This window comes from Protopterus annectens, chromosome 6.part0 (assembly GCF_019279795.1).
Source record: "Protopterus annectens isolate FY-2018-M chromosome 6.part0, PAN1.0, whole genome shotgun sequence".
Lineage (NCBI taxonomy): Eukaryota > Metazoa > Chordata > Ceratodontiformes > Protopteridae > Protopterus > Protopterus annectens.
This window is the reverse complement of record NC_056737.1, coordinates 1,198,191,359-1,198,212,474: the sequence shown is the minus strand read 5'-3', so window position 1 is coordinate 1,198,212,474 and position 21,116 is coordinate 1,198,191,359. Positions and strand designations below refer to the sequence as shown.

Here is a 21,116-nt window from a genome sequence, read left to right as displayed (position 1 = left end):
ATCAGTGCACATTTACAATATCTCCTGTTACTGACTCACTATCCAATTCTATTTACCATGCAGTACAAGTGTTAATATGTTGATGTGAAGTTGTTAAATCTCGCCGTTTATTCTCATTGATGGGTTCAGAGCCGATCCTCGGCTCCGACACGGCTGATAGCAAAGCTCAAGGTTTGCCAGTAGCTCGAGACCAAGCCCCTTATCCCACAATGCACTGCTGGAATTACCTCAGATCTAGTTTGCTGTGGCAAGAGAGATCTCAGTGATCCAGCTAGCTCAGACCATTTGTGATAGAAAAAACAGCAAATTCTTATAAAAAAATCTTTCTTTTTGTTTTAGAGGATAGTTGTGTATTAGTGTTTAAATATTTGATAATAGTTTCTATAGTTTTGGATAGATAGCGCCCTGTTGGCTAGTTGTTTTGTGTGGGCCTTAAGCCCTATTTAGACTTATTAATCTTCTTAGTCAGGGTTTTTCTCTGCGGGCTTCTTTAGCCCTGCATTTGTAAACTATAATTGTTATAGATAGTGCCAGGATTGGGCTTAGTTACTTTGTGGGTCTTTACAAGTAAAGTAAAGATTTTACTGTCTTAAGTTTTTGCAGTATACTAGTTTGTTTTACCTTAACTATGTCGGATGACAAGGAAAAATCCCATCCTAAATCGGGATTCAAGAAATGCCCAGATTGTGGGCAGAAAATGTCCGTCACTGACGGACACATTCAATGTGTCTACTGTCTGGGGCTAAACACCTCCAAGACACTTGCAGCATTTGCCATTCCTTTTCTTCAAGAGTCCTCTTGGAGAGAAGGAGGAAGCTAATAGACAGGGGATTGCTACAGCAATCCTTTTCTGAGGTGTTGAGTAGCCATGAGGGTACTAGCACGTCCTCCAAATCTTCAAAATCCAAATCTTCAGACAAAGTGGCAAAAAAGGCAAACATTTCAGAAGGAGGGTCATCGGTTCCACAGATCTCTGAACCAAGTGTACCTTTGATTCATAGTCAGCTCTCAGTATTGGAGCCAGTCTCTGAAGTTTCTTCTTCTCCTCTGCTCCAGTCAGCATCTTCGGTGCAGTCTGCTAAGTCCTCAGTCAGCCTTTCAGATTTGGACATGGATCGGCTAGTACAGAAACTTTTACAGGCACCAGGACTTGCCAAATTGTTGTCGGCCCTGACCAGGTCGTCGGTGCAGAAGACCATGGAACCGGATTTGTCTACTCCTCCTCTGAGCCGTACTGGACTCTCGGAGCTGAAGGAAGCTGGACTGATGATTGTCGAACCCTTGGAGCCAATGCCCGCACTGGTGTTATCAGCTCCATCTACTCGGACGTCCTCAGCGCCGACCGAGGACTCTAGGAGCCGACGCTCTCCCACTGGGTTCGGGGAGGATAGTCAAACCAATTTGTCGGTGCAGACTCTTCCTCTTGGGGCTTCGGCTTGGATGAGCTCGGCTCCTACCTCGGGCTTGGAGCCCAGGGTTTTGGTGCGGAAGGATCAGACGGTACTCTCGGGTCTGTCCACTCCTTCTTGTTGGAGCCATGGTGCCTTCGATGCTATGAGGAGAGTTTTGTCTCCAAAGACAACGTCAGCATCGGTTCAGCCTTTCCTCTCCCCTCAAGCTCCTGTGTCTGCTTCTTCATCTACCAGTCGCTCTAAGCGTAGAGACTCTGAGCTTCAAGTACCCCCACAGGGTGTCCCCTGCTCTTCTGAGACATCCCCAGATCCACCCACTGAGGAGGTGCCCAGGAAGAGACTGTGCAAGAGGAGGCACTTAGACTCCCCACAGGAGTCTTTGACATCTGACACGGACTTGGATGAGTTAGAAGGGTCCCCTCGATCCCCCTCTGAGGATATCTCCTTTGCAGAGATACTAGAGATCCTTAGTCAGAGGGGCGATTGGCAGTCCAAGATGCCTACTGAGGATGAGTCCATGCTCTTGAAGGCTTTTGGGTCTTATGATGAGCTCATGGAATTGATCTCCCATAAGGCATGGGAGTCACCGGAGGCCATGGAACCTGTTCCTCGTAAGCCTAATAAATTCATGTCTGTCCCAGTGGACAAGCCATTTTTGACAAAGGGGGTGCCTGTTGATGCCATGGTGGTAGCTGCAGCCAACAAAAAGGAAGTGTCTGAGACATCCACATCTATCCATCCTCCTAACAGAGATTCTAGGGTCATGGATAGATATGGGAAATGCATGTTTAGTTCAGCGACTTTTTCTCTGCGATCACTGAACTAGTTAACCCACTTTACGAGACTACAAAGAGATCTCCTGAAAGAGCTAGGAGATACTCTCCAGGGTACGGTAACTGCAGGGGTGGCCGACAAAGTCAACGCCCAGCTCGCTACCCTAAACACAGTGGTAAACTCGTCCATGCATCTCATATCCTATGCAGCTGATGGTTCAAGTAAAGCAGCTAGTTCAGGCATTGCTCTTCGAAGACAAGCCTGGATGCATCTCTGTTCCTTTGCAGAACCCTTTAAGTCTTCCTTTATTAACACCCCATTCGATGGCTCATCACTGTTTGGGCCCAAAGTAAAGGAAACTTTAACCAGGTGTGAGCAGGAAGGCAAGACCTTATCTGCCGTTGGAGTCCGTTTTTCTAACCCTACTCAGCCCTACCCCAGGGGCCCTAGGGGAGGGAAAATGTGGTTCCGAAAAGTACAGGGAGCCTTTCAGGACACACATGGAGAAACCCCCTCTAGAGGAAGTGGAGAGGGTTATAACGGAAGAAGCCACCCCCGTGGCAGAGGGGGTCCGCAGCAACAGGGTGACCAGGGTCAGTTCTTTGGTCAACCCTACCAGCACCCCTGAAAGGGGGCCCGACTGTTCAGCTCTGGAGGCAGTCGGGGGTCACTTATCTTTGTACCCAGAAGCCTGGCTAAACATAACAACAGATACATGGGTACAAAGCACCATTTCCAGAGTATATTTCATAGCGTTCTCTTCCCCTCCCATTCCTGTAAAGAGAATCCCAGATGTTCCACCCAATCTCAGGGAACAAGCAATCGTAGAGGTCCACAGATTGCTAGAAAAAAAGAGTCATCCATTCAGTCCCAGCAGACCAAGTTGGATTTGGAACTTACTCAAGATTCTTTTTGGTACCAAAGAAAACAGGGGACTGGAGACCTATCTTGGACCTCAGCAGACTCAACCAGTTGATCAAGAAAGAGAAGTTCCAAATGGTCACACTTCAGTCCATTCTTCCCTTCCTAGGGAAAGGTGATTGGATGTGCTCCATAGATTTCAAGGACACGTACTATCACATAAAGATGAAAAGACGCTCCAGAGATCATCTGCGTTTCTGGCTGGGAGCCAATCATTACCAGTTTTGAGCCCTGCCCTTTGGCCCCACTACAGCCCCCAGAATATTCACCAAATATATGACAGTGGTCATGGCTCATCTGAGATGTCTAAGATTCCAGGTGTTTCCATACCTAGACGATTGGCTCCTCACAGCTACCACCAGGCATCAATTGACTCAGGCAACACAATACACTCTGACACTCTGCCATCAATTAGGCATTACAATCAACTTTGAAAAGTCTGCCTTATTGCCATCGCAGCATACAGTTTTTATAGGAGCAGAGTTAGATACCTCAACTACCACTCTATGTCTTCCTATCGAAAGAGTCTCACTTCTCCACCAACACGTCAACTCACTGGTGTCAAAGAACAAAGCTACAGCAGCAGAGGTCTTGAAGGTGCTAGGTTTGATGGCGGCAGCAATCCTGACTATACCACTCGCAAGGATGCATATGCGAATTCTTCAATGACTCCTCTTTACTCAGTGGTTGTACCAGAAACTACCGATGCACCACATGATTCACATCACGGATTCTTGCAAGAGAGACCTTCGGTGGTGGTTGACGTCTCTTCATGTCACAATCGGAAGACCCTTTGTCCCCCCCCCCAGTAGCCATTGTGACCATGGACGCTTCCCTGATAGGGTGGGGGAATTTTCAGGGAAAGACTGCCCAAGACAAATGGACAGATCAAGAATCGCATCTGCACATCAATGTTCTAGAGTTGAGAATGGTACTTCTGGTGTTGCAGTACTTTCAGGACACTCTCCCTCTAGGGACTATTGCAATTCAGATGGACAACATGTCAGTAGTCTGGTACTTAAACAAGCAAGGTGGAACCAAGTCTTACCCCCTTTGTCGAGAAGCCCTCAGGGTCTGGCAATGGGCTGTGTTGTCCCAGCGTTTTCTGTTAGCAACGCACATCCCGGGGAAATCCAACATGATAGCGGACAAGCTAAGCAGGGCGATATTACTCCCTCATGAGTGGTCTCTCAAACAACAGGTTGCGGAGTTGATTTTCCACAAATGGGGCCAGCCTTGCTGTGACCTCTTTGCCAGCCACATCAATTCAAAATGCAGAAGCTACTTTGCCCTAATACCACCTCCCGGTCATTCCCCGAGAGATGCACATTTACACGATTGGTCCCCGGGTCTCCTTTATGCATTTCCACCCTTCCCATTGATACCCAGATTTTTACAGAAAGTAAAATCGCTGGGAAAGACTGTATTTTCATAGCCCCCGACTGGCCTTGACAGATTTGGTTCCCGTTTCTCCACCATCATCTGTTGGAAGATCCATGAATCCTGGACCCAGTTCCAGACCTTCTGATGCACCCGTCAGGGGACCTCCATCCTTCACTGCAGTCGCTGAAACTGACTGCTTGATTAATCCACTTCCCCTAATTGCCAGGCTTCATTCAATTTCAGAAGATACAAGACAAATGATCTTGTCTTCTCACAAGCCATCTACTAGGAAATTATATGGTAGTAAATGGAAAAGGTTCTCAATTTGGGCCAACACGCAGAAAATCGACCCTTTCCGAGCTCCGTTTTCATCAATTTTAGAATTCTTGACAAAGATTTTTAAGGAAGGGGCAACAGCTGCTACAGTTCGAGTCCAGTTAGCTGCCATCTCAAATTTTCACCTTGGGTTTGGTGGCTCAAATGTTATTGGCCATAAATTATCTAAGACTTTTTTTAAAGGCGTTCTTCACATGAGACCTCCTATCAAAATTCCCTTTTCTCCCTGGAATTTAAACCTTATGCTGTCTCAAATTATTCTTCCCCCCTTTGAACCAGCATCTTCTTGTGATCTCAAATATTTATCCTGGAAAACTATTTTTCTTGTGGCCATTACTTCTGCCCGCAGAGTGTGAGAACTTCAAGCATTATCTATCAGACCAACTTACATGATTTTCCATGCTGATAGAGTATCTCTCAGAACAAACCCCTCATTTTTACCTAAAGTCTGCTCTGAATCAAATATCAATCAGGTCATTGAGCTGCCAGTCTTTTTTCCCAAACAGTCTAGCAAATTGGAATACACGCTATACAAACTTAATGTATACAGACAGCTCAGATTTTATCTTGACAGAACCAAGGATATTAGAAAATCAGACCAACTTTTTGTATCCTTCTCAGAAGCAAGAAAAGGCAATCCAGTGGATAAAACAACCTTATCTAAATGGTTATCCAATTGTATATCCTTTGTTTATGAGAATGCCAGCATGCCGTTAACACACAAACCTAAGGCTCATTCTACCAGAGCCGTCTCTACATCTTCTGCTTTTCAAGCTAAATTGCCCCTTGACAATATTTGTGCTGCAGCCACTTGGTCTAAGCCTCATACCTTTATCATGCATTACTAAGTAGATAAGGCTTTACGGGACAGGTCTTCCTTTGGTTCCACGGTACTGAAGAACATACTTCCATCAGCCACCCAAGATTGAGGGTGCTAGGGGAGGCTACCCATCAGTGAGAATAAACGGCGAGTTTTAACAACTTCACATAAAGAAATTATGTACTTACCATAACGTTTCATGTGAGTTGTTTATCTTGCCTTTATTCTCACGTCCCTCCCTCCTTCCCCCTCCTGGCTGACTGTTGACTTAGAGGCTAGCACCATCCTGGTTATTCAATATTTCTTCTTCCCCTTTGGGAAGTGTTCTTGGTAGTAATAAATAAAAGGGTACATATATATATATCTGTATACTGTTACTCACAGCAAACAAGATCTGAGGTAATTCCAGCAGTGCATTGTGGGATAAGGGACTTGGTCTCGAGCTACTGGCAAACCTTGAGCTTTGCTATCAGCCGTGTCAGAGCCGAGGATCGGCTCCGAACCCATCAGTGAGAATAAAGGCGAGATAAACAACTTATGTGGAACATTATGGTAAGTACATAACTTCTTTTTACTTTTTTTTTGGTGGGAGGGTATCACTTGTTCTGGTCCTTGGCTCAGAGGGCTCATTCTCATTCAATCCGCCCTCAAGCCATTTAAGTGTGAGACTGATGCCTTCAAGTTAATGCTAATCTGCTTCTGTATTTTAATGCATGTCTGTGGAAGGAGTCAAATCCCATACTGTCAGCTTACTGTACATTCCAATATCAATGACATTAGTGTGGGGGTTGGAACCTGTGGCATCTTTCCATCACAGTAACTGCTTTTAATTTCTGAAACATTCAGTGTTTGAGATTTAGAGATTTATACTTTATGGAATCTTGCTGCTGAAAAATATTGTAAACATTTTCCCAACTCTTTTTTATTTATAAGCCCATCTAAGTGCTTTTCCTTCTGTGACATTTACAACATCCTTATGAAATGAGAATACATTATACTAATTAAACAGCATGTTCGGAAATGCTTTCCACTCACTCACTCACTGTTCAATTTTTATGTATGATGGCACATAGTATAATAAGAACCTTAGTTTAGCAAGTAATGAGGCAGTAGCTGACCCAGATCTGGACGAACACGCTTTATTACATCATCCATTCATCCTTTCATTCCTTCTCTAGTTACCTGCTCACCGTACATCAGACTTTTGGAGGCATTTGGCACCCATCCTAGCAGCCACTGTGTAGAAAACAGTGGAACGAATTCTGAATGGGAAACATAACACTCACTCATTCTCACACTGTGCTCTTAATCAGAAGCAATCAGGAGAAATATCAGTTCACTTATGATGTGTTTTTAGGGAATAAGAGAAAATTGCAGCACCCAGTGCCAGCAAAAACCCACAGGGGCACAAAGAGGATGTACAAACTACAAAAGAAGGCAGACCATTTTTATTTCTCTATACTTTATTCTTTAAACATTTAACTGTTGTCATTAATTACACAATTGTATTTGTTTGCAGTACAAAAAATATTGTAGAAATACACACTATAACAACATTTGTTCCATATGTGCTGTAGATCCCTGTGAAAGCATTGTTATGGTGACGATCTTGGCTTACTGAACTTTTTATGTTCTCCCTGTTATTATTTCCTGTGTTCAGTATTGCAGCTTCCTCGAAAGGGACCTCTGGGGAGAACTGTGTAATAATGTCATCGAGCTGTCTGATCCAGTCATTTACATCTATAACAGGTGTAACAGGTGTAACAGGTGCAACAGTCTGCTCTTCTTCCTTTTCTTGTTCTGTTTGCCTTATGACATTCTCAGATGTAACAGGTATAATGTCAGTCGGTTGCTCTTCTGTTGGATGTCTTGACACTTTTGTTTCAATCCAGTCCACAAAACTCTGTGTTGATGTATAGATTCCTGGTTTCTTCATCTGTCCACAGCCACTACCCCAGCTGGTGATTCCACTGACCACATATACCCCTGTTTCTCGATCCATACACATTACTGGTCCTCCACTGTCTCCCTGCATTGAGAAAGACGAAGTTTAGTATTCTTACTAATCAGTTTTATTTATATTTTTGCATTTTATTTATACTCAAATAATACATGAATCTATGTGTTTTCTTACTGAAGCATATCTGATCAACTCACATCACTGGTGCAAAGGGAAAGATCCTGTCTCCAATACCGGTAACACTGGCTCAAGGCTAAAGGCCCATGAAACCAAAAGGCTGGCTTGGGGGAGGAAAGATAGCTGGGGATCAGCTGTAATTTCTCATTGGGAGGTGTGGGGGTTTTTTGGGTAGCATTGCCCTCATTTTCCCACTGGTGGCTAACATGTTTCCTGTATTACTAGCCAATTAGTTCTGGTTATAGTACGTACATGTTACTTGGCAACACATACATTTTACTTGTCAAGACACTGCATGCTGGTCCTTACACAAGCTTCTTGTACCTTAATTTATGTTCAACAGGGGACCATTCTACTGCCATAGTGGACCACACCAGTGCCATTCCCCAGGGTGGGCAAGCAGGTATTTACTGCTTCCCGGTCATCACCTCACTGACTTATTCTGCCAGGGTACAGGTAGCACCTCAAACGCAGGCCTTCTGGAAAGTAGTCAGAGCTTTATCCCTTTATGCCAGAGATGTGACCCTTTAGTACTACAATTATGGGAAAAAAAGTAAGCCTAGTTCTTCATTCATTGTGTAGTAACAAAAATGAGGTGTGGGGTTTGGAAGTTTTCAAATGCTTATTGACTTTGCTGCAAAAAGTATTATATTAGAAAGCTGTGTAATATATTGTACTGTATCTTTGTAATATAGTGTGCTGTATCTTTGCTGTGTAATATATTGTGCTGTATCTTTTCTGTGTAATATATTGTGCTGTATTTTTGTAATATAGTGTGCTGTATATTTGCTGTGTAATATATTGTGCTGTATCTTTGTAATATAGCATGCTGTATCTTTGCTGTGTAATATATTGTGCTGTATCTTTGCTGTGTAATATATTGTGCTGTATCTTTGCTGTGTAATATATTGTGCTGCATCTTTGCTGTGTAATATATCATGCTGTATCTTTGCTGTGTAATATGCTTTGTAATATATCGTGCTGTATCTTTGCTGTGTAATATATCGTGCTGTATCTTTGCTGTGTAATATATTGTGCTGTATCTTTGTAATATAGTGTGCTGCATCTTATCTGTGTAATATATTGTGCTGTATCTTTGCTGTGTAATATATCGTGCTGTATCTTATCTATGTAATATATTGTGCTGTATCTTTGCTGTGTAATATATCGTGCTGTATCTTTGCTGTGGAATATATAGTGCTGTATCTTTTCTGTGTAATATATCGAGCTGTATCTTATCTGTGTAGTATATTGTGCTGTATCTTTGCTGTGTAATATAGCGTGCTGTATCTTTGCTGTGTAATATATTGTGCTGTATCTTTGCTGTGTAATATATTGTGCTGTATCTTTGCTGTGTAATATATTGTGCTGCATCTTTGCTGTGTAATATATCATGCTGTATCTTTGCTGTGTAATATGCTTTGTAATATATCGTGCTGTATCTTTGCTGTGTAATATATAATGCTGATCTTTGCTGTGTAATATATTGTGCTGTATCTATGTAATATAGCGTGCTGTATCTTATCTGTGTAATATATTGTGCTGTATCTTTGCTGTGTAATATATCGTGCTGTATCTTATCTGTATAATATATTGTGCTGTATCTTTGCTGTGTAATATATTGTGCTGTATCTTTGATGTGTAATATATTGTGCTGTATCTTATCTGTGTAATATATTGTGCTGTATCTTTGCTAATATATTGTGCTGTATCTTTGTAATATAGTGTGCTGTATCTTTGCTGTGTAATACATCGTGCTGTATCATATCTGTGTAATATATCGTGCTGTATTTTTGTTGTGTAATATAGTGTGCTGTATCTTTGCTGTGTAATATATTGTGCTGTATCTTTGCTGCCTAATATATTGTGCTGTATCTTTGTAATATATCGTGCTGTATCTTATCTGTGTAATATATTGAGTTGTATCTTTGCTGTGTAATATATTATGCTGTATCTTTGCTGTGTAATATATTGTGCTGTATCTTTGCTGTGTAATATATTGTGCTGTATCTTTGTACTATATCGTGCTGTATCTTATCTGTGTAATATATTGTGTTGTATCTTTGCTGTGTAATATATCATGCTGTACCTTTGCTGTGTAATATATCATGCTGTATCTTTTCTGTGTAATATATTGTGCTGTATCTTTGCTGTGTGATATATCATGCTGTATCTTTGCTGTGTAATTTATTGTGCTGTATCTTATCACTGAAATGTATGTTAGCACACTCGTAACAAGTCTATAGGCTGAAATTGGAATGAAAAAGGAAATAACATTGGTAATGGGTTCTAGCTATTTTTACCTTAACTCAAATTGAAACCACAGCTGTTATCTGGTTTTGGTATTGTTCCATCTTGCTTGCAGTGGTTTTTATCACTGATCTGCTTTGGTAAGATCATTGCTGCCTAACTTGGATATCATAGCCACAAGGGGCTGTAATACTGTAGACTGAAATTCAGTGGTAAGCTAACTATCCATATATTAGTATGTTCAAATCATTAAAATTGTATGTTATCAGGAATACTACCATATGTAACTTTTTTGTTTTCTTCTGATTAGAACTGGAATTTATCTTTAAGTGCACCCTTGTCTTGTTGACACATTCATGCATCTCACACAAACACACACACACACACACACACACACACACACACACACACACACTACATCAAACAACCCCTCACACACTCAGTCAGACTCACAGACACACTCACTCCAAAGTCCTGACACATACCCACACATTCGCAAACACACCCACCCACACGCACACACATGCACATGCATACACATTTAATATTCTCCACTCCCTATTTAACTCCCTCTAATTAGATCACCTAGGCAGACAGACAGACAGGCACCCACAAAATCATCCAACCTCATTCATGCCTCCACAGACACCCACACACACACACACACACACACACACACACACACACACACACACACACACTACATAAAACAACCCCTCGCATACTTTCTCAGACTCACGGACACACTCATCCCAAAGCTCTGACACATATCCAGACATATACAGATACATATAGCCTATCCCCCCACACACACATGCACATGCACACACACACACACACACACACACACACACACACACACACACTCACACACACATAAACACACACGCACATAAACACACACACACACATGCATAAATACACACACACATAAACACACACATGCATAAACACATACACACACATATACAAACACACACACACACACACACACACACACACACACACACACACACACACATATAAACACACACACACACACACACACACACACACACACACACACACACACACACACATATATAAACACACACATATATACACCCACACACAACCACACCCATGCAGCCAGTATTTTCTCCTCACTGATGCTCCAGCTAGCAGGAAACCACAGCAGCAGTGTGTTTTCCTAATCAGAAACGGTTACTGTGTGAGGGAGAAGCTGCTCAAGATAAGGTGTAACACCTGCAGTAACCCTTTCTTACCTCCTGCCATTGCTTCATTACAACTAATGCAAATATAGCTTATAAACTCAGGAACTGTTCCAGAAAATACTCATGTACTTATTTGCTGTTCATAACTCTTAGTAAATATAAACCCCATTAAATGGATTATTAATAATTAATAAATAATTAATGTAAGTATATTACTGAAAAAATATGCTGATGTTTACATGGTTTGTAAAATCAAGTCCCACATTACCACTAAAGAACTTTACCTGGCCTATAAATGTGGGCAAATAAAACAATAATTTAAAAAGGCTGCTATTTTGAGTGACACAGCTTTTCTGGTGATTGATTATTATAATAATAATTAGAACATGTTAAAACTACCAGGTGTACAAATTACCAAAGAAAGAGTAGTCTGTTGTGACATGTGAGGTGTGTAGACATTTCACATGTGAGAGGGTACCTGACAGCTGTCGACTCCACCACGCTCCACACCGGCACACAAATTGTTGATATTCACAGCACCGTTGTACCATTCTGTACTGTTGCATGTGGCCCTTGGAATTATATGGACTGGTGCCTCCTGTAGGATGTCGGCAGTAGCGGTTGCTGAAATAATACATAAAATGGAACAAAATTTAGTTGTATTACATGTATGTGACCTGTTCACCTGTTGTATTTCTAGTACCATACAGCTATGCTGTAAACAACCTTTTGTAACTGTTTTAGTGTGATGCTGAAAAACAACGAGTCTGGCACTTTCTGACTGTGAGGCCTTTGCTACCATGGGGAAGTGATTTTTTTTTTAATATTCACTGGTTTGTTTGTCTGTAACAAAATGCACACTTGTTCTGCGACAGTTTGGGAGGCAGTAAAAATGATGTTCTTGGAAAAGTGTACAGGGGTGACAATCAGTATGACAGTATACTGATGGTACAACCAAGGCTTAAAATTTATCTCAGTATTTATTACATTAACATGTTTAATGTCAATACAATAATCTGTATTACAGCTTGTTAATTTTATTGAAATTTAAATGGAAAGGAAAACATGCATGCTTAATGTAAAAGCCTTTTACAGCAATTGGGGCAGCTGCAGTGGTGCAGCGGTCAGCATTGCTGCCTCACAGCAAGTGGTTTTCCAGTTCAGTTCTCAGCTGGGATGCCTCAGAGCAAGAGGTTCTCCAGTTTGATTCTTGGCTGTGGTGCCTTTTGTGCAGAGTCTGCATGTCCTCACTGCCATTGTGTGGGTTTCCTCTGGGTGCTCTAGTTTCTTCCTACATCCCAAACACATGCTGTAGGTGGATTGGAAACTCTAAATTGGCCCTATGTGTGTGTGCCTCCTGTGGAAGGTTGGGCACCAGACTGGCAACTCGACAGTGTAAAACTCCACTGCCAATCATTCTACGGACTGTTGTTCCACTGTGGCAACCTCTAACCAGGAAAAGAAGAAGAGGGGGCATTATGTAGATAGGAGATTCAGGCATTTTATAATGTTTTGTCACAGATGCCTGTGAGATAAGCAAGTTAATAATACACAGCAACAGGGACTAACATATTTTTACTTAAATCCAGTTTAGAAAAATATTGGTGAAGTCAAGGAAGTAAATGTCTTCTTGATTGTTTGGAGTTTAGGGTTGGCAAAATGGTTAAGATGTTTGCCTCATAATCACATGCTACAGGATTTGATTCTTACCTCTGGGCTGAGAAACTTGGCTAGGCTTAAAATGGCCTGCACGGATGGATAGCCTAGCACTAACCCATGGACCTTTTATATTCTAATTAATGAAGGAACACAGTAAAAATAGGCTAAAGGGCACTCATTGCCTTCAACATCTCTTTAAAACAAAGCAGACTGGTTGTCTGTTCAATACAACTAGTGCACTACTGAAAAAAATGTAATTTTATAAGAACAGAGGATCTCACATACCCCACCCCCATCACTGTATTAGGTAAGTATTAGGTGTAGATCAGAGTTTGTGCTTTGTAGTCAGGCAGCAGTGCCATTTTGAGCAAGCAGTCAGAGTGGAAGCATGTATGAGTGAAGTAATCAGTCAGTTTATTAGTTCATATTAAGTTTATGTTTCCAGTCCTCCATCCTGATGTTTTTGTATGTAATAAACTACTTAAACGAACACCAAAGTTCTTCATCTTCTTAATCTACACAAGAAGAGTAACATGCCCCGGGGTTCATGAAGCTTACGCCAGGTGCAAGCATAGCATCAGCGATCTAACACCAAATATGGCCGCCGAGTGATTCAGGTATGAGCTGTTTCCACGTGCACTACCTGTGTACACTACGCCCGCACAACTCCTGAGCCTTGTATGCTAATTACCCCATGTGCAGCAGTGTAGCATGCAAATGAAGGTATGTAGTGATTCAGGAAGTGGTGCAGGCGTAGTGTAAGCAAGCAAAAATGTAAATGTAGAAAATGGTTTACATTTTTGCAAACATAAAATCAGAGCCATGACAGCCGACCAAACACACGTATTATAATGTTAGTATATGCCAATGGCTAAATATATAGCCATTGGCATAAAAAACATGTACAAAATATAAAATTAACATTAAATATATATATAGTCGCACTATTGTGACGTGGAAGCGCAGGGCAGCAGTGTGCAAAGGGGATAGCAAGAAATATATAAAAATATAGAATAAAACTGCAGTGAAACACATATCATGATTTCCCCATAATAGTCAATGGCAGGCATGCTATACCATACTCATGGCGCAAGGGTTATTAAGGGGCAGTGACAGTGTTATGCGCAGTAGCTAGGAATTAGTAGGCCATGCCATGCAAATGAGAGGAGTACTAGTGAATCGCAGATTTCCTGCTGGTGTAAAGATGCACAAAACAGCGTAGTGTTATAACACAGAGGTGAGCCCTTGAGATAAAGATGATATCAAGAGAGGGGTGTGTCACCATTGCTGTAAGCACATTGGAGCATTGCTAAACCGGTCTGCCCCTAGCTAGGCAAAGCTGCAGGATAGGAGTGTGCTGAATTGCCCATAGCTATGCTTAGCTGAGAGTGCACAAGGTAACCGAGTATGCATGTGAACGGAGATGAAAACGTGTGTAAACCTGGTAAACGGGTATACACATTGCAGCTGAAACAGGAAGGGTATAGGAATGAAATAAGGAAATGCTGGAGCAGTGAAATTGGAGTACAAATGACTAATTAACACCTAAGAGCCTACAGTGGGCCATTGACAACAGCTAGCAAGGCTGCAAACAGCTACCTGCAGAACAGGGAAGGGGAGGGGCTATACTGCAAAGAAAACAGAAAAGTGTCAAAGCAGAACAAAGGCGATAGGCTGTATATCAGCTACAAGGCACAATTTGCCTTGACTGGGTAGGGAAAGTACAAAACAAGAAAGACGGCAGGTGGATGCATGCCTGAAAATGGGAGGGGATCCAGGTCTAGAAGTGAATTAAAGGGCAACAGAGTAATCAAGGCAGGCAAGTAGATCTCCACAGCAAAGGCCCCACACTTGCAGTACTTATTGCAAAACCCGTAATTAAGACATGCAGCAGCTGGAATAGTTCATGCACACCCACCTATATCAGCAGCATCCATAGCACAATACTATAAAGTTTGAAAGCACCTCACACACATTTATGTATTCCCATACACTCTGCACCAGTGGTGTATACAGATGGGGAACTTTTATTATGTTCATGTTAGGGGCTGCCATAGCTTTGATCCACCAGTATATGTTGGAAACTGAAGGTGGTGTGGAGGATGATGCACATGACCACTGCAGGCACCAGAGGAGGAGGAGAGTGTTCAGACCCAGGCTAACCTACCAGGGGCTACAAGATCTGGAAATAGTAGAGCATTACAGGGTGGACAGGGACATCCTACAGCAACTTGTGGAGCTGTGTAGGCCACGCCTCAGAGCCAGAACAAACAGAAGGGAACCCATCCCAGTGGATACGAAGGTATGTGTAAGCCTGTGAATACTAGCTACAGGTACCTTTCAAAGACCAACTGGGATATCATGGGGACCTCACAGGCATCAGCATCAAGTGTACTACACCAGTTCCAGAATGCCATGTTACCACATGCCAATGAGTACATATACTTCCCCCGAATGGAGGAGGATTTGGCCAGCTATATGCATCTCTTCCAGCGTGTGGCAGAATACCCGGAAGTACTGGGTGCAATAGACTGCATGCACATACATATCGTCACCACCTGGTGAGCAGGGAAGGCGCTACATAAACTGCAAGGGATACCCCTCCATCAACTACCAGGTCATGTGCAATGCCCAGAGCATTATCATGGATGTGTGTGCTGGCAGTCCTGGAAGCTTTCATGACTCCCACATCTGGCATACCTCACAGCTGTATCGGTTATTTTCCAGGGGGGACATCCCAAATGGCCACCTGGTGGGGGATGCTGGCTATGCACTGGGACCATGGATGATGACTCCCATCAGAAATGCATACACACCCATGCAAGAATGCCATAATGAGGCACAAGCACAAACCAGAATCATCATAGAGCATGTGTTTGGGATGCTGAAATTACAGTTACATTGCTTAGACATATCTGGTGGAGCCTTGCAGTACTCTCCAGGCATGTGTGCCCACATCTTCATAGTGTGTGCCATGCTACACAATATGGTCCTGCGGAAACAGCTGCAGCAGGGACAGAATGGTGAAGGCCCTCACAGCCCACCACCATCGCCAAGGGCCCCACAGGCACAGAGGTACTCAGACCACAAACACCCTGAGCCAGCCCCAGTAGGCAGATGGAGGCATGCCCAGTATGCCCATGCCTTGGCAAAGAGGAAACGTATAGCACACACACTGACAGGCACCTAGGGACTGACACCCTTCTCCACCTGCACACACAGTAAAAATGGATGGCACACACACAAGACTACTTGTAAATTGTCATGTATAGGCAGTCTACTGCGTGCATCCAACATAGGTAGCCTTCAACTATTGCACACACAACAGCCAATGGCACAAGGTAAGTCAACACCTTAACAGTAAACTAAGCTATCAGCATATGCAGATACTGTATGTATAGATTCATAGGTAGGTACTTGGCCAGCTGCCAAAGGCCATTCATAAGGCCAGCCAAAATGTGTCAGCGTTTGCCACCCCATTGAATCATTAACTGTCTCTCTGTGGAGCAGAGCCAATGGCGGGATCCCTGGGGTGCATCTACTGTTCCCCATCCACCCTTCAAGGTTTCTCTTGCAAAGTGTCAGTGATGGGCTCTGTAAAATGTAGATAGGGATGTTGTTTCAAAGTATGGGGAGTGTCTGTGACAGGAAGCTGTCCCTCCAGCATCGTCCGGTTATTGTTGTGGCAAGGTCAGCTCACTACAGTGTGTGGCTCACTGTGACATGGATTCCCATAGGTGGAGCATATCCATCAAGCCAGAGTTCGACATGGCTGTGTTGGTCAGCGGAGATCATGTCTGGGTAAACGAGATGCCACTGAGTAAAGCAGGAGTGTATTCAGTCCGGCTGCATAGGCCATATGTTGGAGGCTAGTATTCCCCTTGGTGAGGTACATTTGTGGACCCCCCAGCTGTTGGACATGTCCTCTGAGGTACATCCCACATGGATTATTATACCCTATGATGGGAATGATGAGTGATGAGTAAAGGGGCACTATAACCCCAGTATGTGTAGATGGGAATCCTTTAGTAGTCAGATGGCCTACATAGAAGAATGTCCTAACTACTCTGGAGATATGATTGTCACAGGGGAGATCACTATATACCTTAGTCCCCAGATACCCCATTACCTCGTATGGATTAAAGTGGCTGCCGCTCACGTGTTAACATGTGGGTGCCAATTCCACAATGGAATGACCATGCAGTTAGTGGCACTTGGCTGGAGGCCATGTCAGTGGCACCCTGTGACATTCTCTGTGAGGCTCCGTGTTAGCTGGACTATCAGTCATGGCTCCCAGTTTGCAGTCATTGCCAAACATGTTCTGCCGTAGTCCACCTGTGTTTGCCCGTACATCTGAGATGTATATTCCAAACAGTAGGGATCCCAGGACTATGTCCTGTGGGACACCAGTCGTGACTGTTCAAGAGTTGAACCTGGAGACCGCTAGTCATACTATGCGGGTTGTGTGTGTAAGCCTGTTGGTAACCCAACCTGTGATGTATGGGTGAATGTACAGGCTGGTGTGTTTATCAATAATACCTGAGTGGGGCATGGTGTCAAAAGCCTTGGTGAGGTCCAGGTGGTATGTGTGAACCACCTCCCGTCATCTAACGTCTTGGAGACTGTATGTAAAACATAAAACAGGTTCAGTAATCATGAACTGCAGTCAACCAAGCTGACATGGATTGCGTCACATGTCCGAAGGTTACCAAAGTCATTGTTAATGAGTGCCATGAGGATGCAAACCATACCATTGCAGACCAGCTAGTCAGGCTTATAGGGTGGTAGTTACCATGGTCATTTGTGATTTCCCCGTGATGGAGTGGAATAACCATTGCCATGTGCCATTGTATGGGCATATAGCCTGTGGAGAGGTTGAGGTAGGAATGCATAATTAGATGGGGGGCAGGTTGTCATATACAGTTTGCAAGATGCAGTCTAGGTCAACATCTGCCTCCATTGATGCTGTGGTCTGTTGTTAGAGAGGGCCATTTCCATCTGTGTGTCTCTGATGGTTGGGATACTGTACCTTACGGGTAGTGTTGTGGGATCTTGAAGGGGTGAAGTATACACCGCATGTATCTGCAAGGATGTTGGCGATATCAGTAGGGTCAGCGTATTTCACTGGCACAGTGCAAATCTGTGTGTCACCATGTAGATCCTTGACATAGCCAAAGAAGGCTTTGTGGTTATCTTTCGAATCCTTGCGTATTCTCCTGCTGATGCTAGCCTTGGATGATGTCATGAGGGACCTACGTATCATACTAATAGTGGCCACGGATGTCAGCCCTTCATGGGATTTGCTGTGTGTCTGGAACACTGTCCTACATCTGTAGTATATCCTATTTATTGCAGAGGTCCACCAGACCGGTGTCCTTGTCTAGAAGGAGTGAGTCTTGGTTTACCAGCTATGGCACAATGCATACATCCGTGTAGGTGCTTATAGACTGCATATGTAAATCTGGCTGTATCTGGAGTAATGTTTCCCTTTAGCGTGGGGGCTGTGAAACCCCCCACCCATGTCACTAGTAGTGTAAATTTAGCTGTAGTAAAGGTATACACTGTGGCATCTGTGGGTGGAGGAGATGCTACGGTGTGGAAACAGAGAATAATTCATGGTCAGATCTAACCAGTGACCAGTAAACCTCCACTGTGGTGCACCTGTTGCCCATGTTGGTGATGACCACATCTAGTAGCTTCCACCCCACGTTAGGGAGGTTACCACCTGATACAGGCCATATGAGGTGATACATTACAGGAACCGCTGGTCCCAGAAGTGAGTACCGGAGTACGTGTCCCAGTTAATAGTATGGTAGTTGACATCGACCAATGCCAGGGTGTGTGTTAGGACTGTCATGTTCTCCACTGTCTCCAGTTAGGTGGAGTGGAGGCCCTGGGTCATGGAGGGTGATCCGTAGCAGGCCACATTCAACATTGCTGTTTTGGCTGATGTTAGCTGCACATGGATGATCACAGAGGTATCATGCTGCCCAACTAACCTGGAGGTGTAGGTATCCTTGATGAATATGGATACAGCCCCTCCATGTCTGTCAGTCCATGTTCCATGGCTGAAATTTGTGGTATGAGTTGTAGTCTGGTAGTGCTGGTGTGCTATCAGGAGCCTTAAGACAGATTGCAGTTAATGCACAGATGTTGATGTTGTCCATCCTGAGGAGTGCTGTGAGTGTATGCGTATTGTGATCTCAACCCCTGGTGTTGAGTAGTATAAACCACATTGAATCGGCTATTGTGCTGTTCACAGAGCTGGTATTCACATTTGGGACTCTCCTAAATAAGGCACCATGGGGACGCCAATAGCCTTGGCCAGTATTCCAAAGCCTAAGGCTGACACATAGGTCGGTATGGTATCATTGCATGCATGTTCCCCATCTGTGCTTGATTTTCATCTCCCCTGTAGGTCACCTAGTGGTAAGCAATTGAAAGCCGTAACCTTTTACAAGTCTTCTAGCTTCCAAGATAGGCATTTGGAGTGACTAAGTATCAGTGTTCTGTATGTTCGTGCTGTACTCAACTGTTTCCCGACTACATGGTGAGTTCACACTGTATATTGTGATCTGAAGGTCTGTTTATTCGCATATTATGGCTGTGATGGCCTGCAAGTTAGAGGTGCACAGATAGCCTACTATCTATCTGCCCAAGGGCAATTAGAAGCATAGCAACAGTGTGTTGGCCTTCCCCGCACCATTGATGAAGAAACTGAGCCTCTGTCAAGCATAGCCAATGAAGCAATTCCAGGCAGAGTTGCAGGAAGCTGTTTAAGACTGGGGTTGTGGAGGGTGATAGGGGCACTTAGTGATCTAAAGAGGGCATGTTAATGTGGCAATTCAACACCATTCAATTCCCTCAACAGGTCTTACAGCTATCAAACTGGGACACATGATCCCTGGGGTGTATATTCTGTTACCCATTCACACAGCAAGGTTTCCCTGGAAGTGTGTCAGTGAGGGGCTGTGCCTAATGTAATTAGGAATGTAATGTATCGTTTCACAGTACATTTGTTGTACGTTATTATTTCAAGAGTATGTGAAGCTCAGTGAGTTTGGGGGCTCCCACCCTTTGCTTAGCCTAGTTTACACATAGAAATCATCTAAATAGGAAATAGGCGGAAGCAACGTTAATGTCAACAGTGTAATGGTTACAGCATCTGCATAGTATTTGTGCATTTTATTTAACATTTGTTGACCGGGAATGTCCGACTAGGTTCCACAGATCCTGTTTTCAGCAGAGGCCCGGGGAGAAATGCTCCAGAAGCATGTCTTTAGAATTTGAGGTTACAATCCCAATAAAGGCAGGGATGTTTATCATGTGCAAAAGTATACCTTAACCACAGCTTGCAGATACAGGTAGTAATCATCTATATAATAAACATTCGAATCACCCATATAAACCCATGTGTGCAGGAGAGTACAGTCAACAGAGAATGTAATGTTATGTCAGCACATAGTGAGATGTTATGTCACTGACAGGTATATATCCAGAGTAGTTGGCGGATGTGGCTGTGTTTACGCGCACAGGTTATATGTCACAACGTTTGTTTAACTGTGTTTAACTGCTGCTATAATGTCACACAAACACTGTTAAATATGCTTACAACTGCATAAATGAGCCTTACTATGCAGTAAAAACATTCGTAAAGCATCACAGGTATCGAGCCCTGGACCATGCACACTATAGACATGGGACATACCACTAAGCCATCCGAGGTGTCCACGTTTTATGGTCCTGAGACTACACCTTATACCATATAATGATCACAAATGGGACAATGGCCTTGTGAACATATGTACAGTACATTGTAATGTACTGTAGTTTGTGAATCAACACATTCCAGTCTACAGATGTATAACTGTTACAAACTAATACAATATATATATATATATATATATATATATATATATATATATATATATATATATATATCAGTGATGACTGCACACACACTCACACACACACACACACATATATATATATATATATATATATATATATATATATATATATACATACATATATATTATACAGTTATAGTAATAGCCATATATATAAGCATCTATGAACACACTTCGTGACACAGAAGCACTCCAAAGGAATTGGAGTGTACACAAAACACATGCAGCTTTGGTATCATAACAATTAATATTAACCTATGTCACCAATAATCTAGCCTCTGCTAGCAAACATGGCACACT

The 21,116-nt window shown here is 43.1% G+C and overlaps 1 protein-coding gene across 1 annotated transcript in view; it reads right to left on the bottom strand.

Annotated features, from left to right (window-relative positions):
• LOC122803970 (acrosin-like) overlaps window positions 1-21,116 on the bottom strand; it is a 165,979-nt gene that overhangs the window by 41,337 nt on the left and 103,526 nt on the right. Inside the window, exons 3-4 of the mRNA XM_044073648.1 lie at window positions 11,726-11,871; window positions 7,265-7,675 (exon numbers count right to left, since the gene is read on the bottom strand). Of these exons, the coding sequence (XP_043929583.1) occupies window positions 7,265-7,675; window positions 11,726-11,871 (557 nt within the window). The remainder of the gene's footprint in view (window positions 1-7,264; window positions 7,676-11,725; window positions 11,872-21,116) is intronic.